The 18,456-nt window shown below is 44.3% G+C and overlaps 1 protein-coding gene across 8 annotated transcripts in view; it reads left to right on the forward strand.

Moving 5' to 3' along the window:
• Positions 1-18,456, forward strand: part of ZNF346 (zinc finger protein 346) — a 58,456-nt gene that overhangs the window by 7,471 nt on the left and 32,529 nt on the right. For 6 of the 8 annotated variants that reach the window (XM_019027943.4, XM_004043069.5, XM_019027944.4 and 3 more), the window contains 3 exons: positions 12,035-12,138; positions 12,687-12,779; positions 15,297-15,441. In XM_019027943.4, the coding sequence (XP_018883488.2) occupies positions 12,035-12,138; positions 12,687-12,779; positions 15,297-15,441 (342 nt within the window). The remainder of the gene's footprint in view (positions 1-12,034; positions 12,139-12,686; positions 12,780-15,296; positions 15,442-18,456) is intronic. The other 2 variants (XM_055386338.2, XM_019027946.4) reach the window with 1 other exon arrangement.

Below are 18,456 nucleotides of genomic sequence, written 5' to 3' on the forward strand. Positions count from 1 at the left end.
TACAGGCATGTGCCACCACGCCCGGCTAATTTTTGTATTTTTAGTAGAGACAGGGTTTCTCCATGTTGCTCAGGCTGGTCTCAAACTCCTGAGCTCAGGTGCTGTACTGTACCTGCCTCAGCCTCCCAAAGTGCTGGGATTACAGGTGTGAGCCACCGCACCCGGCCTCAGGTGTTTCTATCTATGAGGAGACTGCCTTTTCCTGACACCACCTGTGACCAATTATTATTTTAGCGAGACAGTTTAATAACTGAATGGCCATCACCTGATGGTTGCCTGACATTTGTGGTGGTAGGGGTTCCTCTTCTACCCTGCTCATTTCTGCCTAGCTGTCTACTGTGACAGGAGGATCACTTGAACCCAGGAGTTAGAGACCAGCCTGGGCAACATAGAGAGTCATAGAGAGTCCCCATCTCTACCAAAAAAAAAAAAATTAAAAAGCTGGGTGTGGTGGTGCGTGCCTGTAGTCCTAGCTAGTTAGGAAGCTAAGGCAGGAGGATCACTGGAGCCCAGGAAGTCAAGGCTGCAGTGAGTTGTGATCACACCACTGCACTCCAACCTGGGCAACAGCGAGATTCTGTCGCCCAAAATATTAAATATATGTATCTTTTAAATTAATGTAAGTATGTGTTTCCCTGAGTTCTGTGAGCTGCTCTAGCAAATTAATTGAATCCAGGGGTGTCATGGAAACCTCGAATTATAGCCGGTTGGTCAGAAAAACAGGTGAAAGAATGTGGAACCTGCAATTGGCATCAGAAGTAGGGCTCAGTCTTGTAGGAATAAGCCCTCAACCTGTAGGATCTGAAGCTGTCTCCAGGTAGATAGTGTCAGAATTGATTTGAATTAGGGGACACCAACTGGTGTCCACTGCAGAATTGAGTGCTTGGTTTCTGGGAGGAGAAAACCCACACATATGGTCACAGAAGCGTTCTGTATTGTAAAAGTAAAAGTAGGATAAACTGAGTTTTTTTTCTCCAGAGCACTGCTTTAGTTGCAACTCATAAATTTTTGAATGTTTTATTTTCACTTAAATCAGTTCAAAATAATTTCTAATTTCCCTTGTAAAATTTCTTCTTTGATACATGTTATTCAATTTCTAAATATTTGAGGATTTCCCAGATTTCTTCCTATTGTTGATTTCTGATTAAATTCCATTGCGTTCAAAGAATATACTTGAGATGAGTTCAGTCCTTTTAAATGTAGTGAAACTGGGCTGGGGGCGGTGGCTCACGCCTGTAATCCCAGCACTGGGAGGCCGAGGCGGGTGGATCATTTGAGGGCAGGAGTTCAAGACCAGCATGGCCAATATGGTGAAACCCCCATCTCTACTAAAATACAAAAATTAGCCGGGCATGGTGGTGCCGTGCCACGGGGTTTCACCGTGTTAGCCAGGATGGTCTCGATTTCCTGACCTCGTGATCCGCCCGCCTCAGCCTCCCAAAGTGCTGGGATTATAGGCGTGAGCCACCATGCCTGGCTATTTCATTTTTAAATAACAGCTTTATTGACGTAAATTTCACATTCCATAAAATTCACCTGTTTAAAATGTACAATTCTGTGGTTTTTAGTATATTCACAGAGTTCTGCAACCATCACCACTGTCCAATTTTAGAACATTTTCATCACCCCAATAAAGAAACCCTATGCCTAGGAGCAATCATCCCTGGCAACGACTTATCTCCTCTCTTTATGGATTGATGCCTATTCTGGACATTTCAAGTAAATAGAATTGTATAAATATGTGGCCTTTTTGTGACTGGCTTCTTTCGCTTAGTGTAATTTTTTTTTTTTTTTTTTTTTTTTTTTTTTTGGTTTTTTTTTGAGACGACATTTTGCTCTTGTTGCCCAGGCTGGAGTGCAATGGCATAATCTAGGCTCACTGAACCCTCTGCCTGTAGAGTTCAAGCGATTCTCTTTTTTCTGTTTTATTCTGTTTTGAGACAGAGCCTCACTCTGTCGCCCAGGCTGGAGTGCAGTGGCGCGATCTCGGCTCACTGCATGCTCCGCCTCCTGGGTTCACGCCATTCTCCTGCCTCAGCCTCCCGAGTAGCTGGGATTACAGGCATGCGCCCCACACCCAGCTAATTTTGTATTTTTAGTAGAGACAGGGTTTCTCCGTGTTGGCAAGGCTAGTCTCAAACTCCCAACCTCAGGTGATCCGCCACCTTGACCTCCCAAAGTGCTGGGATTACAGGCATGAGCCACTGCGCCTGGACACTTAGTGTAATGTTTGCAGGATCATTTGGCTGGATATAGAATTCTTAGTTGACATTTTTATTCTTTTTCACCACTTTGAATATGTCATTCCAGTGCCTTCTGGCCTAAATTGTTTTCAAATAAGAAGTCATTAATTGAATTATTTCACTGTACATGATGAGTCATTTTTCTCTCTCTCTCACTGCTTTCAAGATTTTCTGTCTTTGCCTTTCAACAGTTTGTGATGTGTCTAGGTGTAGCTCTCTTCACATTTTTCCTAGTTTGGGTTCCTTGAGATTTTGGAATGTGTAGATTAATGTTTTTCATCAAATATGGGAGGTTTTTGGACATTTTCTTCAAATATTTTTTTCTACTCTCTCTCTCTCCTCTCTTCTTCTGAGGCTCTCCTTACACATATGTTAGTATGCTTGAAGTTTTTCCATAATCTCTGAAGCTTTGTTCATTATTCTTCAATGTTATTTCTCTTTGTTCTTCAGATCAGCTATTTCTATTGCTGTATCTTCAAGTTCACTGATTCTTCTGCCATTTTGAACTTGCTGTTGAGCTCCTCCAGCAAATTTATTGTATTTATTATAATTTCAACTCCAGAATTTCCATTTGTTTGTTTTATTAGTAGCAGATCATCAGTACCCTTACATTTGCTTTCTTCATGCCTTTTCTTTTTTCTTTTTTTTTTTTTTTTTTTTTTTTTTTGAGATGGAGTTTCACTCTTGTTGCCCAGGAGTGCAATGGCGCAATCTCAGCTCACTGCAACCTCTGCCTCCAGGTTCAAGCAATTCTCCTGCCTCAGCCTCCTGAGTAACTGGGATTATAGGCATGCGCCACCACACCTGGCTAATTTTTTGTGTTTTTAGTACAGATGGAGTTTCACCATGTTGTTCAGGCTGGTTTTGACCTCCTGACCTCAGGTAATCCACCCACCTTGGCCTCCTAAAGTGCTGGGATTACAGGCGTGAGCCAGTGCACCCAGCCTTTTTTTGTTTTTGTTTTTGTTTTTAGACAGAGTCTTGCTCTGTCACCAGGCTAGAGTGCGGTGGCGCAGTCTTGGCATGCTGGGACTGCACGCAGCTTTTTTTTTTTTGAGACAGAGTTTTGCCCTTGTCATCCAGGCTGGAGTGCAATGGCACAATCTCAGTTCACTGCAACCTCCGCCTCCTGGGTTCAAGCGATTCTCCTGCCTCAGCCTGCTGAGTTAGCTGGGATTACCAGCCCTCTACCACACCTGGCTAATTTTTGCACTTTTTAATAGAGATGGGGTTTTACCACATTGGCCAGCCTGGTCTCAAACTCCTGACCTCAGGTGATCCGCCCGCCTCGGCCTCCCAAAATGCTGACATTACAGGTGTGAGCCACCATGCCCGGCCTCTTCATGCGCTTTTCACTGGATAAAAATTTGAGCTTCTTGAGACCATCAGCAGTATGGATTTGGCCAGGCATGGTGGCCCACACCTGTAGTCCCAGCTGCTTGAGAGGCTGATGCAGAAGGATCACTTGAGGCCAGGAGTCTGAATTCAGCCTAGGCAACATAATGAGACTCTGACTCTAAAAAATTAAATTAAAAACAAAAACACAGTATGGACTCACAAAATGGAAGTACCAGTGCTAAGTAGACTTAATAGGACCGTCTTGTTCATTCTTTTAGGCCATACTGCCCATTAAAATACTACATGTCTAACCATTCTCATCCGTGGGTAGATTATACCCAACCTCCCTTTCCTATGATTGTTTGAGGGGTTTTTGCTTTTGAGATGGGGGATCTTGCTCTGTCACCCAGCTGAAGTGCAGTGGCGCAATTATGGCTCACCACAGCCTCGAACTGCTAGACTCAAGTGATTTCCCCCATGTCAGCTTCCCTAGTAACCAGCACTACAGGCGTGTGCCACCACACCTGGATAATTTTTTAATTTTTTTTGTAAAGATGAGGTCTCACTTTGCTGCCTGTGTTGGTCTCAAACTCCTGGCATCAAGCAATCCTCTAGCCTCAGTCTCCCAGAGTGTCAGGATTACAGGCGTGGGCCACTGACCCAGCCCTAGGATCTTTTATTTGCTGCTTTCTGACTATAGCTATACCTAAAAACCCTTTGCCTCCTAATAAGCTGGGTAGTAAATAGGTTTCATCTTCCTAAGGATTACCTTCAGTCAGTTGACGAATTTTTTTGTTTTGTTTTGTTTTGTTTTGTTTTTGTTTTTGTTTTGTTTTGAGATGGAGTCTCACTCTGTAGCCCAGGCTGGAGTGCAGTGGCATGATCTCTGCTCACTGCAAGCTCCGCCTCCCGGGTTCACGCCATTCTCCTGCCTCAGCCTCCTGAGTAGCTGGGACTACAGGCACCCGCCACCACACATGGCTAATTTTTTGTATTTTTAGTAGAGGTGGGGTTTCACCATGTTAGCCAGGATGGTCTCGATCTCCTGACCTCGTGATCCACCTGCCTCGACCTTCCAAAGTGCTAGGATTACAGGCGTGAGCCACCGCACCTGGCCCAGTTGATGAATTTATACAGAGCTCAATTGTAGATTCTAAGGTCACATGTAGGCCTAAGGAATAGCAAGTCATTTTTGAGACAGGGTCTCACTCCCTCACCAAGGCTGGAGCATAGCAGTGCAATCCTGGCTCATTGTAGCCTCGACCTCCCAAACTCAGGTGATCCTCCCACCTCAGCCACTTGAGTAGCAGGGATAACAAGTGTGCACCACCACACCCAGCTAATTTTTTGTAGTTTTTTATAGAGATGGGGTTTCACCATGTTGTCCAAGCTGGTCTCGAACTCCTGGCTCAAATGATCCTCCCACCTCAGCCTCCTGAATAGCTGGGACTACAAGTGCATGCAGGCTACCACACCTGGCTTAAATTTCCTTTCTTTCTTTTTTTTTTTTTTTAATTTTGAGACAAGGTCTTGCAGTGTCACCCAGGATGGAGGCTGGAGTGCAGTGGTGTGATCACAGCTCACTTCACTGCAGCCTTGACCTCCTGGGCTCAAGTTCAAACGATCCTCCCACCTCAGCCTACCAAGTAGCTGGGACTGTAGGTGTGCACCACTACACTCAGCTAATCTTTTTTGTTTTTTTTGTAAAGACAGGGTCCCACTATGTTGCCCAGGCTGGTTCTTGAACTCCTGGGCTCAAGCGGTCCTTCCACCTCAGCCTCCCAAAGTGCTGGGATTATAGGCATGAACCATCACACCCAACCCTTAAATTTGTTAAGTTTATTAATTGTCTTGCTGTCCCACAAAAGTTCTCTGTGTTCCTACTTCATCGACCCTGTGAAAAGCAGCCCTGTGCTTCATACTCTAGATGGCATCTCTCAGCCTCTGCCCCATACATCTTTTACTTGGCTATCATGTGGATATAAATTAAATCCTGTGAATACGTAACATCCCATAGGATGTAGAATGCAGAAATGCAGTAAAGACCATACTTCTGTGCCTCTTGGCTATTGTTGCTGTCAGAAAAGGTCATGGAACTACATCAGTTTTCCAGCATCCGTTGTCCAGCTTCATAGATTGAGAGAGAAGTTGTTACAGTCAAAGCATCTTGCTTCCAGCAGAGCTGTGAAGGAGCCTCAGAGACTTCACCTATTGGAACATGTATGCATTATTCCTGGAGATGTTTCTGGAGGCCCAACCTAGTACCATACTTTCAGCCTCTCTAGCGGTTTTCTTTTTCTTTTCTTTTCTTTTCCTTTTTTTTTTTTTTTTTTTTTTTGAGATGGAGTCTTACTCTGTCGCCCAGGCTCAAGTGTAGTGGCACGATCTTGGCTCACTGCAACCTCCACCTCCTGGGTTCAAGTGATTCTTGTGCCTCAGCCTGCCAAGTAGCTGGGATTACAGGCACATACCACCATGCCTGCCTAATTTTTTTTATTTTTGGTAGAGACGGGGGTTTGCCATGTTGGCGAGGCTGGTCTCAAACTCCTGGCCTCAAGCAATCTACCTGCCTTGGCCTTCCCAAGTGTTGGGATTACAGGCTGAGCCACCACGCCCTGCCTCTCCAGTGAATGAATGAAAAGCACCTCATTTTCCATATCAAATCTTTTGCACCCTGGAGAGATAGTTGGTAGTTGGATTAAAGTTGTGTGCAGGTATCGTGGCAAAAAGGATGTGTAGTCAGGCTGCCATCTCAGAATTTTGACATTTTTTTTTTTTTTTTTTTTTTTTGAGACAGAGTTTTACTCCTGTTGCCCAGGCTGGAGTGCAATGGCGCAATCTTGGCTGACTGCAACCTCCGCCTCCCGGGTTCAAGCAGTTCTCCTGTCTCAGCCTCCCGAGTAACTGGAATTACAAGTGCCTTGCCATCACACCCAGCTAATTGACTTTTTTTTTCTTTTTTTTTTTTTTGAGACAGTCTCACTGTGTCGCCCAGGCTGGAGTGCAGTGGCATGATCTTGGCTCACTGCAACCTCCGCCTCCTGGGTTCAATCGATTCTCCTGCCTCAGCCTCCCAAGTAGCTGGGACTACAGGCACCTGCCACCATGTCCTGGGGCTAAACTTTTTTGTATTTTTAGTAGAGACAGGGTTTCACTATGTTGGCCAGGCTGGTCTTGAACTCTTGGCCTCGTGATCCGCCCGCCTCTGCCTCCCAAAGTGCTGGTATTACAGGCGTGAGCTACCGCACCCGGCCTAATTGACAATTTTATCCAAGTTTTTTTTTTTTTTTTTTTTCCCTCTGTGGGCCTTAGCTTCCTCCAACCTCATAAACCTCTCAGTTTTTGTGGGCCAGGAATTTGGGAAAGGCTTGGCTGGATAGTTCTGATTCAGGGTCTCTTATGCAGTTACAGTCAGATGGTGGCTCAAGTTGAAACAGCAGGGAAATGGAGCATCTGGGAGCTAGAGCTGAAACAACAGCGGGGTGGAGCCTCTGGGGGCTGGCCAGACATCTCTCTTTTCATGTGGTGTCAGGAACTCTCCATGTGGTCGTGATGCATGAAATAGTCTGGGGTTTCTCACAGCTTGGTGGCCTCAGAGCAGTCAGACTGCTTACGTGGTGGGCAAAGGCTTTAAAAGCAAACATTCCCAATTTGGTTCCCTTTCATAATTTCTACTTTAATGTGTTTATGTTGCTTAGTGGTCAGATTAACTAGGGATTCAACAAGATCTTGTTCTAAACACCTGGAGCCTATAAGCCCTTGATTTTGTACTGTTGGATCTGTGTGTTGGTAGGGAAGCATAATCAAAATTCAAGTCATTTTGAGATCTACCCTTCCCACCAGGTCCTTTTGCATCTCTTTTGTGTGTGTACGCAGCCTCAGGGTGGCCATGAGTATGTGGCTAACTTGGGCCCTCTCAGGTCTCCGCTGTCACACAGTCTCAGCCAGGAACACACTTGCCCCAACCATGACCACACCTCTGGCCAGTGAAGCCTTTCACTCTTCCTGCTTACTGCCTTGGAGATCATCATTTCCATCAACAATATTGCTACATGTAAAGGAAATCAAGTGATTTCCTTCCTTCTGTATGGAAGCTATTTGTTTTCATGGCTAGCACCTTCTTGCCAGAGTTTCTACACCGATTGCAGGAAGGGCTGAGAGCAGCCTCACCTGAGCCTGGGAAATTGAGGCTACAGTGAGCTGACATTATGCCACTGCACTCCAATGTGGGCACTGCAGCCTGGGAAACCCTGAGGTTTTGTTTGTTTGTTTGTTTGTTTGTTTTTCCCCATCTGGGAAAAAAAAAGCCGCTGATTCCTACTGTTCTTACCTGAAGTTCAGCAGTTTTGCAAGCACAAAGTTGCTCTCAGATTGTTAAGTCCCTTTGGTTAACTTCCAGAGTGCTGAAGTGGTTGAATTTGTCAGTTTTGTCTGGTTTTCTCAGTTTTGTCCTGTTTTATTGTTGCTTCTGCAGGAGATCTCCTCACTCTGCCTTGGCCAGAAGTTCCACCCTGTACTCACTTTGTTTTATATTCAACTTCGCTTCCTCTGCCTGACTTCAAAATTGGGAGGGTCCCAAGGCTCAGTCTCTGAACCTCTTTCCTTCTTCATCTACGCTAGGCAATCTCTTCCAGCCCCACAGTGTTCAATATGATTGATATACCAATGATTCCCCATTTATATCTCTAGCTCTGACCTCCCCCTTGAGCTTCAAGTGACTGACAGATCTGAATCTCCAACTCATCTCCACCTATATATCTGATAGACTACTCACACTCACATAACGAAAAGTCTTTAATTTTTCCTCCAAGGCTATCTTCCCCTAGTTCTAATCTATTCACTTGTTCAAGTTCAAAACCTAGGAGTTATCCTTGACTCCTTTCCTTCCTTCACTCCCACCCCCACATCCAGTCTAAGAAATCAGATGTCAAACCTATTGCCGGAACATAATTCCAAATTCATTCACTTTTCTGCATCTCCACTGACAACCTGCCTAGTCCAAGCTTCCATCATCTATTCTCTGAAGACTACAGCAGCCTCCTCCTTGTTCTTTCTGCTTCCATTCTTGTCCCCATACAGTCTGTTGACAACAACTGTCAGAGTAATCTTTTCAAGGGCAAACCAGATCTTGTCACCTCTCATTACACTAACAATAAAATCTGTAGTTCATACTGTGGCTTATGGAGCCTTATATTCATTCAACATCTACTAGGCCTCATGCTGTCTCTCCAACTTAATTTCCTACCATTCTTCTCTCATTCACCATATTCCAGGCATAGTGGGCTTCTCTCCATTCTTTGAACGTGGAATATGCCAAACTCATCCCTGCCTCACAGACTTAATACTGTTTCAGGCTGGAACACTCTTTTCCTGTAAGCCTTGTGGCTGACACTTCCCCATGATGATTTTTTTTTTTTTTTTTTTTTTTTAATTTTCAGAGTCAAAGTCTTTCTCTGTTGCCTAGGCTGGAGTGCAGTGGCACATTCACGGCTCACTGAAGCTTCAAACTTCTAGGCTCAAGGGATTCTCCCACCTCAGCCTCCTGAATAGCTAAGACTACAGGCATGCACCACCATGCCCAACTACGTTTTTTTTTTTGTTTTTTTGTGTTTTTTAATTTTTGTAGAGATGTGGCTCTCCCTATGTTGCCCAGGACAGTCTGAAACTTCTGGGCTGAAGCAATCCTCTTGCCTCAGCCTGTTGAGTTTCTGGGATTATAGGTGTGAGCCACCACAACCGGCCGTGTGATGGTCTTTACTAACTCTCCTGCCCTGTCATTCTCTACCCCGTACTCTGCTTGTTTTCATAGCATTTCTAATTCTCTGTCATTATCTTGCTTATTTTTTACTTTATACCCCATCTTCTTTGTTGGTATGGCCCCCAGCACTAAGTGCAGTGTTGACACAAAGCACGTATTATAAATATATTTGTGTGGACTATGTGAATGTACTCTCTAAGGCCAGAGAGTACATTCCAGCAGAGAGGTACATTTATTTAGCAGGTGCTTTCCTGCCCTTGCTGTGGGTTTGGGAGTCTGATTCTGAATATGCTTGAAACCTCATCTCTTGAACAAAACAAAATCCACAATCTCCAGGTGAGGAAGTGATGACTGAACTCTGATCCCTGGGTATTACCTTCCCCATGTGGGTTTCTTATTGTGAGAAGCCTTTGACCGTCTTTTTTTTCTTCTTCTTCTTCGTGTGTGTGTGTGTGTGTGTGTGTGTGTGTGTGTGTCCGAGTTTTGCTGTTGCCCAGGCTGGAGTGCAATGGCACAATCTCAGCTCACTGCAACCTCTGCCTCCCAGGTTCAAGTGATTGTCCTGCCTCCATCTCCCAAGTAGCAGGGATTACAGGCATGCGTCACCACACCCGGCTAGTTTTGTATTTTTAGTAGAGATGGGGTTTTACCATGTTGGCCAGGCTGGTCTCAAACTCCTGACCTCAGATGATCCACCCACCTTGGCCTCCCAAAGTGCTAGGATTACAGGCATTAGCCATTGTGCCTGGCCACCTCTGACCCTCTTTTAAAAGTTCTGGGCCAATTTTGTTTATAGAGTCATTTCTCTTGGTTTTTCAGAGCATAGCTAAGACAGGCAAGGTCTTTCACAAAAATTTACCATTTAAGAGAAAAATGCAGAAATAAAAAGAGATCATTAGGGGCAGAAATACAGCCCTTCTGCCTAAAAGGGCTGACATAGGTAAGCTTTAGATTTTGTGGATTAAGGAGAGACGTCTTAAAAGCTCCCCACCAAGAATCTCTTCCAGGGCATCGACTTTTTTTTTTTTAAGACAGGGGCTTGCTCTGTTATCCAGGCTGGAGTACAGTGGCACTAACATGGCTTGCTGTAGCCTTGACCTCCTGAGCTGAAGCAATCCTTCTGTCTCTGTCTCAGCCTTAGCCTCCCATGAAGCTGGAACCACAGGCATGTGCCACCACCCCCGGCTAGTTTTTGGTTTGTTGGTGTGTTTGTTTCTATGTAGAGACAGAGTCTCACCATCTTGCCCAGGCTGGTCTCAAACTCCTGGGCTCAACCCATCCTCCCACCTCAGCCTCCCAAAATGCTGGGATTACAGGTGTGAGCCACTGTGCCTAGCCTTGACCACTTTTTGGCTGAGACCAGGAGATTAAAAATGTGGGCCTGCCCTCCTCTCCCAGTTTTAGACTCTGCCTCTGCCTCTGCCTCACATTGCCAGCGCCATGATAGAACTCATGCCTTGGCCGGGCACGGTGGCTCACGCCTGTAATCCCAGCACTTTGGAAGGCCAAGGTGGGTGGATCATGAGGTCAGGAGATCGAGACCATCCTGGCTAACACGGTGAAACCCCGTCTCTACTAAAAATATAAATAAATTAGTTGGGCGTGGTGGCGGGTGCCTGTAATCCCAGCTACTCGGGAGGCTGAGGCAGGAGAATGGTGTGAACTCGGGAGGCGGAGCTTGCAGTGAGCCGAGATCATGCCACTGCACTCCAGCCTGGGTGACAGAGCGAGACTCCGTCTCAAAAAAAAAAAAAAAAAAAAAAACAAAGAAAAACGAACTCATGCCTTGGGAGAGATTTTACTTCCTCTTCTCTTCTCAAAAAGGTAAGACTGCTCTCCAGGCACAATAATTTAAGCACAGGTTAATACCATGTTTCATATAGTGTGGCACTTATATAATATGTTATGTGATTTTATTTTATTTATTTATTTAGAGACAGAGTCTAGCTCTGTCACCCAAGTTGGAGTTAGTGGCACAACCTCAGCTCACTACAACCTCTGCCTCCTGGGTTCAAACAATTCTCCTGCCTCAGCCTCCCGAGTAGCTGGGATTATAGGTGCCTGCCACCACACCTGGCTAATTTTTGTATTTTTAGTAGAGACAGGGTTTCACCATGTTGGCCAGGCTGGTCTCGAACTCCTGATCTCAGGTGATCTGCCCACCTCGGCCTCCCAAAGTGCTAGGATTACAGGCGTGAGCCACCACGCCCCACCCTGTTATGTGATTTTAAATGTTTCAAAGTCAGATCAAGAGCAATGAGAAAAGTATTCCTTTTTCGAGTCTTTCAGTCCTCCTGATTCTATCTGGGAAGAAGTTTCAGTTGGGTACTACCATATCTTAAAACCTCTCAGCACAGTTGCTGTTCTCTTCTTCCTGGGGAATGCTCCAAGCCTCATTTTTATCATATTTATTTTTATTGGTATCTGCTTAAGTTTATGATCTAAAGATTCCTTTTTAAAAGAAGTTCCTAAGTAAAGAAAGTTGGCATACATAAAATTATAAAATAAGTAATAGTGTAGGTGGTGTGAGAACACAGCATGAGTCACGGCGGCAGTAGGAAAGGCTGGCTGAGGTCTGCCAGTGTCCTAGTATGGCATCCCATCATTCAGTGCCTGTGTTTGAGGCAGGGTTCAAAGGCAGTGCTGTTGAGGTAGTGTTTGTCAACTCAATGATTTCTTGTTTTCCCCTCTATAGTGGAGCACATGATCCAGAAGAACCAATGTCTCTTCACCAACACCCAGTGTAAGGTTTGCTGCGCCTTGCTTATTTCTGAGTCCCAGAAGCTGGCACATTACCAGGTATGCCATCATACTTTTAGAACTGCGTTTCTTTTCAGACCTGGTGCCAAACCACTAATTCTCTCTGGCTTGCATGGTGAAGTGTAATTGCTGCTTAGCCACCCAGATGTTGCCTCCATGCATGTTGGCTTGTGACTTGAAGATTGACTTAATCTCCTTGAGTCTCATCTCCCCCATCCAAATCAGGATCATTATATGTGTATCTTCCCTTGCAGCTTGGCATAGCATAAAGTATGAGCTTTGGCTTTAAATAGATCTGACTTTAAATCAAAACTCTGCTACTCATCTTGAGCAAGAAACTTCATCATTTTTAGATGTAGTTTCCTCATCCATAAAATAGAAATGGTCATAATTTTCTCATAGATTGTGAAGATTAAATTTGGTAGCTGTAAAATGCCTTGCACAGAGCAGGAACTCAAACTTCCCTCACCTCCTCCTCAAAACTTTTTGTGAGGATGAATCAGATGAAAATCTCGTAAGTGTTTTTGAGTGCCTTAAGTATGAAGTAGCATTTGGCTATCTTTGATCTTTCTCCTGGGTTTTTGCAGAGCAAAAAACATGCCAACAAAGTGAAGAGATACCTAGCAATCCATGGAATGGAGACATTAAAGGGGGAAACGAAGAAGCTAGACTCAGATCAGGTAATACAGCTGCCATATTGAGCCCACTTGCTTCATGATGAATCCAGCCAGCAGGTTGGTGTGGTGAACAAGTCAGACTGTCTTGGCTTCAAATCCTGGCCCTGTTGTGTGACTCGGGCAAGTCTATTACTTCACAAAGCCTTGATTTCTTCCTCTATAAAAATGAGGATGGTAATATCAACTACCTTTCAGGATTTTTTAGAACTAAAATTGAGGGCAGATTTATAAAAACACCCAATTCAGAGCCTGGCACATAGTAGGGACTCAGTAATGGAGCTGGTATTACATATTACTGCCTAGTGGTTTGTTAGAGCAAGACAAGAGAAAGTGGAAAGAAGCCAGGCTGCTTGCTTTCTTGAGGGCCAGGGAAAAGAACTAAGTTCAGCACTTGAATATTTTGCATAAATAAGCAGAAGGAACACCTTTCCAAATGTCTGCTGTGATTGAGAGGTGATCACATGTGCTTTTTGGCTCAGAAATATTATAAGCATTATGCTGAAGCAACCCCCAATCCCTCAGGAGTACCATCTCATCATGGGAAGAGAAGTTAAGCAGACTAGGGCTCAAAGCTGGCTGTGTGTCTTACTGATCGGGTGACTTTGGCCAAGTCACTTAACCTCTGTGAACTTCCCCCATAAAGTAGAGATAATGCCTACTTCTTAAGGGTATTGTGAGGTAAAATTTCAATTCCTAGTAGATGCTCAATAAATAAGAGTTTACTCTATAGACTGCTACCTCCTATTATAGTAGCCACAGGTTAGGAAGGTCCTTGTTTATCTCTTCTCAAAATTTGCTGGACTCATCCCCTGGTTTCCCTTATTATTTATTTATTTATCCCTGGTTTCCCTCCTTTCTATTTCTCTATCTGTCTATTTATGAGACAGGACCTGGCTCTGTTACCCAGGCTGGAGTGCAGTGGTGCAGTCACGGCTCACTGCAGCCTCAACCTCCCAAGCTCAAGTGATCCTCCCACTTCAACCTCCCAAGTAGCTAGGACTACAGGCACACACCACCACGCCTGGCTAACTGGAGTGCAGTGGCACGATCTCAGCTCACTGCAACCTCCACCTCCTGGGTTCAAGCGATTCCCCTGCCTCAGCCTCTGAAGTAGCTGGGACTACAGGCATGCACCACCACACCCAGCTAATTTTTGTATTTTTAGTAGAGATAGGGTTTCACCAGGTTGGCCAGGCTGGTCTCAAACCTCTGATCTCAAGTGATCTGCCTGCCTCAGCCTCCCAAAGTGCTGGGATTACAAGTGTGAGCCACTGCACCCAGCTGCCTGGCTGATTTTTTAAAAAATTTTTCATAGAGACAGGGTCTCGCTTTGTTGCCCAGGCTGGTCTCAAATTCCTGGTCTCAAGTGATCCTCCCACCTCAGGCTCCCAAAGTACTAGGATTACAGGTATGAGCCACCACACCTGGCCCTTTTCTCACAATTTATAATTCAGAAAGGCAAGATAAACTCTATGACCCTGGGCAAGTTATTTTACATATTTGCACCCTATTCAGAGATCAGGCTTTCTGAGATAGATGCTGGGATCCCTTTATGTAGTCTTGAAATACATGGTTTTCTAGCCTAATCATAATCAACAAGTAGAACGCAATGGGAGGCTGGGTGCGGTGGCTCATACCTGTAATCCTAGCAATTTAGGTGGCTGAGGCGGGCGGATTGCTTGAGCTTGGGAATTCGAGACCACCCTAGGCAATATGGTGAAAGCCCGTCTCTATAAAAAATACAAAAATTAGCCGGGTGTGGTGGCATATTCCTGTAGTCTGGCTACTTGCGGGGGTGGGTGGGAGAATTGCTTGAGCTCTGGAGGTAGAGGTTGCAGTGAGCCGAGATCGTGCCACTGCACTCCAGCCTGGGCAACAGAGTGAGACCCTGTCTTAAAAAAAAAAAACCTAATGGTCCACTTGTTCAACAAACTCTGAGCATCTACTGTGTGCCAGACTCCAGCTGGGTATGAAGGATAAGAAACAAAAATAAGTCAAATAGTCCCTGTTCCAATGTCACACTTGAGTTCACAGAAAAGTCTCCTAAGCTATGACACTGTCAGTTTAGGGTGGCAAGTGGTATGACAGAGATCTATTTAATGTACTCTGGGAGTACAGAAGAGGAGCAGGGTTAATTCTTCCTGGAATACACAAAGGGACTTGACAGTTGTTTACTGAATGATTTTTTTTTTTTTTTGAGAGAAAGTCCCCCAGAAGAAAAGCTTATATTTAAATTGGGTGTTGAAGGCTAAGCAGACACGCTGCCAAGCAGGAAAGGAAGGAAGCGCATTTTAGACAGCAGGAATGGCCAAAGCAAAGCAAGGAAGCATCAGAGAATAAAGTGGGGGATGGTGAGTAGAGTCTGGGACAAAGTAGCTGGAGAAGAATCTAGAAAGTAGGTTGGGGTTAATGTGTGAGGGGGGCCATAAATGCCTGTTCTGTTATGGGCAGTGGGGAACCATTGAAGATTTTCTGGTGGGGCAGTGGTATGATCAGACCTGTGTTCTTTCTTCCAACCAGAAGAGCAGCAGAAGCAAAGACAAGAACCAGTGCTGCCCCATCTGTAACATGACCTTTTCCTCCCCTGTCGTGGCCCAGTCGCACTACCTGGGGAAGACCCACGCAAAGAACTTAAAGCTGAAGCAGCAGTCCACTAAGGTGGAAGGTACTGGTTTTCCTGAGTAGTGCTATAGTGGGACCCCTGCCGTCCTCAGGGCACTATTGCCAGGGGCTCACAGAGATCCTCACTGAGGCCACAGACTTGAAGAAGTTGAATTGCTTTTGAGAACCCTTAAAAATCTCCAAGTAGACCCAGCTTCACTGAAATGCAATCTCAGAATTATGCTCACCTAACCTCCCTTTCTTTGGTTATAGGTTTTTCTCTATAGGCTGAGCTTTTGTCCTGACTAATAATTATAACTCAGGAGTGCCAAAGTCCTCCAGGCCACGCATACTATGAGAGCATTCTATCTCCTGCCTCTCCCACTAGATTTTTCCATCCCAGCATCCACCTGCCCTTATTACTGCATGTTCCAAGTTGAAAGCTAAATCCTTGTCTTTTTCACATGCTCAGGTTATGGCCTACTCACTTTAATCCTCAAAAGCTGCCTGTTCTCCTCAAGACAGGGACTTGCCTTTCAAAGCTGAATACTTCAGTGCTGCTACTACTGCCCCACAATCTGTAACTGCCATGAATTCATTCCCAGTACAGTGACTTCTGAAATAGCCCCCTTTATCTCGTCACGACTAGGGCTCAGCCCTCACTTTCATCTCATTAACTCCTGACTTTCTGGGGTTTTAACCTCTGCTAATTGCAATTAGTCAAGAGTGAAAGTTCTTTGATGTTTATTTCATTGTTTTCTTGATAATTTTTGCTTCTCTATTTTGGATCAAGAAGTAGACTACACTATTAGTAATACTATTATCCTTTTTGTGTTTACTGACAACTGTGTTTTGGAAGCCTTCGAAGGTAGGGTGAAAAATCACTCATAATTTTTTTTTTTTTTTTTGAGATGGAGTCTCGCTCTGTTGCCTAGGTTAGAGTGCAGTGGCATGATCTCGGCTCACTGCAAGCTCTACCTCCCAGGTTCATGCCATTCTTCAGCCTCAGCCTCCCAAGTAGCTGGGACTACAGGTGGCCACCACCATGCCCAGCTAATTTTTTTGTATTTTTTAGTAGAAACGGGGTTTCACTGTGTTAGCCAGGATGGTCTCAAACTCCTGACCTCGTGATCTACCTGCCTCGGCCTCCCAAAGTGTTAGGAATACAGGCGTGAGCCACCACGCTGGCCAAAACCTCTTTTTTTAAATGGAGATGGCTTCTCACTATATTGCTCAGGCTGGTCTTGAACTCCTGGCCTTAAGCGATACTCCCATCTCAGCTTCCCAGAGTGCTGGGATTACAGGCATGAGCCACCACACCTGGCCACTCATAATTACACCTTTTTATCACACCCACATCTAGTTATTCATGGTATGAAACAGCAGAATGTGGACTTTGAAGTCACAGAGTCCCAGGTTTAAAGCCTGGCACTGTTGCTGTTTATATGACTTTTTTGTGTCTGAACTGCCTAACCTATAAAATGATAATAATACTGTCTACTTCATTGGTTGTGAGGATACAATAATGTGTATTAAAAACATAGGACATAGGCCAGGCATGGTGGCTCATGCCTGTTGTAATCCCAGCACTTTGGGAGGCTGAGGTGGACAGATCACTTGAAGTCAGGAGTTCAAGACCAGCCTGGTCAACACGGTGAAACCCAATCTCTACTAAAAATAACAAAAATTAGCTGGGTGTGGTGGCACGAGCCTGTAGTCCCAGCTTCTTGGGAGACTGAGGCAAGAGAATCGTTTGAACCCGGGAGCTGGAGGTTGCAGTGAGCTGAGATCACGCCATTGTACACCAGCCTGGGGGACAGAGCAAGACCTCGTCTCAAAAAAAAAAAAAAAAAAAAAAGAAAACCAATTTTATAAGGTCACAGACTTCCCACAAATGGGAAAATTCTCTGCATTATGCCTTGTCCCTGAAATTTCATACTCGAGATTATTTTCCATATTCACTTTCAGCTTTTGCCACATACTTTGTTTTTATATAGTTGTGATCATAATGCAGGTACCCTTTATATCCTGCTTTTACTTTTCATTTAATTTTACAGCTTAAGCACATTTCCATGTTATTACACAACTTTATAACTATATTTCTGAAATTAAACACTTTTTAATGTAAAGTAATATAATCATGTTGTAAGAGATAAGGAAAACATGGATAAATGGAAAGAAAAGTTACCCATAATTTTACCATTCACAGATAAACACTGTTAACATTTTGGTTTCTCCTATAATCTGTTTCTCCTATAATCTTATTTTTATATGTATCTTTGTATATCTGTGCGTATATTTGTTTTGTGTATATCTAGGTTAACTCCGTGTGTATGTGCATATAAACATAGACTACTTTAAATAACTTTAATGTTTTTATAAAAACAATGCATACTCATTATGAATAATTCCACTTCAAACAATTGCAAAAGATACAAAGAAGAAAGTAAAATATCACCTAAATCCTACCACCAAGAGACAAATACTGTTAATATGTTGGTGATGTTTCAAAATACCAGTATGCACATATGGATTACACGTGTGGGGTTTTTAAATTTTTTTTTATTTATTTTTATCTATTTATTTATTTATTTATTTATTTTGAGATGAAGTCTTGCTCTGTCACCCAGGCTGGAGTGCAGTGGCACGATCTTGGCTCACTGCAACCTCCGCCTCCTGGGTTCAAGCGATTCTTCTGCCTCAGCCTCCCAAGTAGCTGGGACTACAGGCACGTGCCACCGCGCCTGGCCAATTTTTGTGTTTTTATTAGAGACGGGGTTTCACTATGTTGCCCAGGCTGGTCTTGAACTCCTGGCCTCAAACAATGATCTTACCGTATGGTATGTACAATTGCCTTTTTTGTTTGTTTGTTTTTTGTTTTTTGTTTTTTTGAGATGGAGTCTCCCTCTTTTGCCCAAGCTGGAGTGAAATGGCGCAATCTCAGCTCACTGCAACCTCTGCCCCACCAGGTTCAAGCGATTCTCCTACTTCCACCTTCTGAATAGCTGGGATTACAGGTGCCCACCAACATGCCCGGCTAATGTTGTTTTTTTGTTTTTTTGAGATGGAGTTTTGCTGT

Source organism: Gorilla gorilla, chromosome 4 (genome assembly GCF_029281585.2).
Source record: "Gorilla gorilla gorilla isolate KB3781 chromosome 4, NHGRI_mGorGor1-v2.1_pri, whole genome shotgun sequence".
In the NCBI taxonomy this organism is placed as follows: Eukaryota; Metazoa; Chordata; class Mammalia; order Primates; family Hominidae; genus Gorilla; species Gorilla gorilla.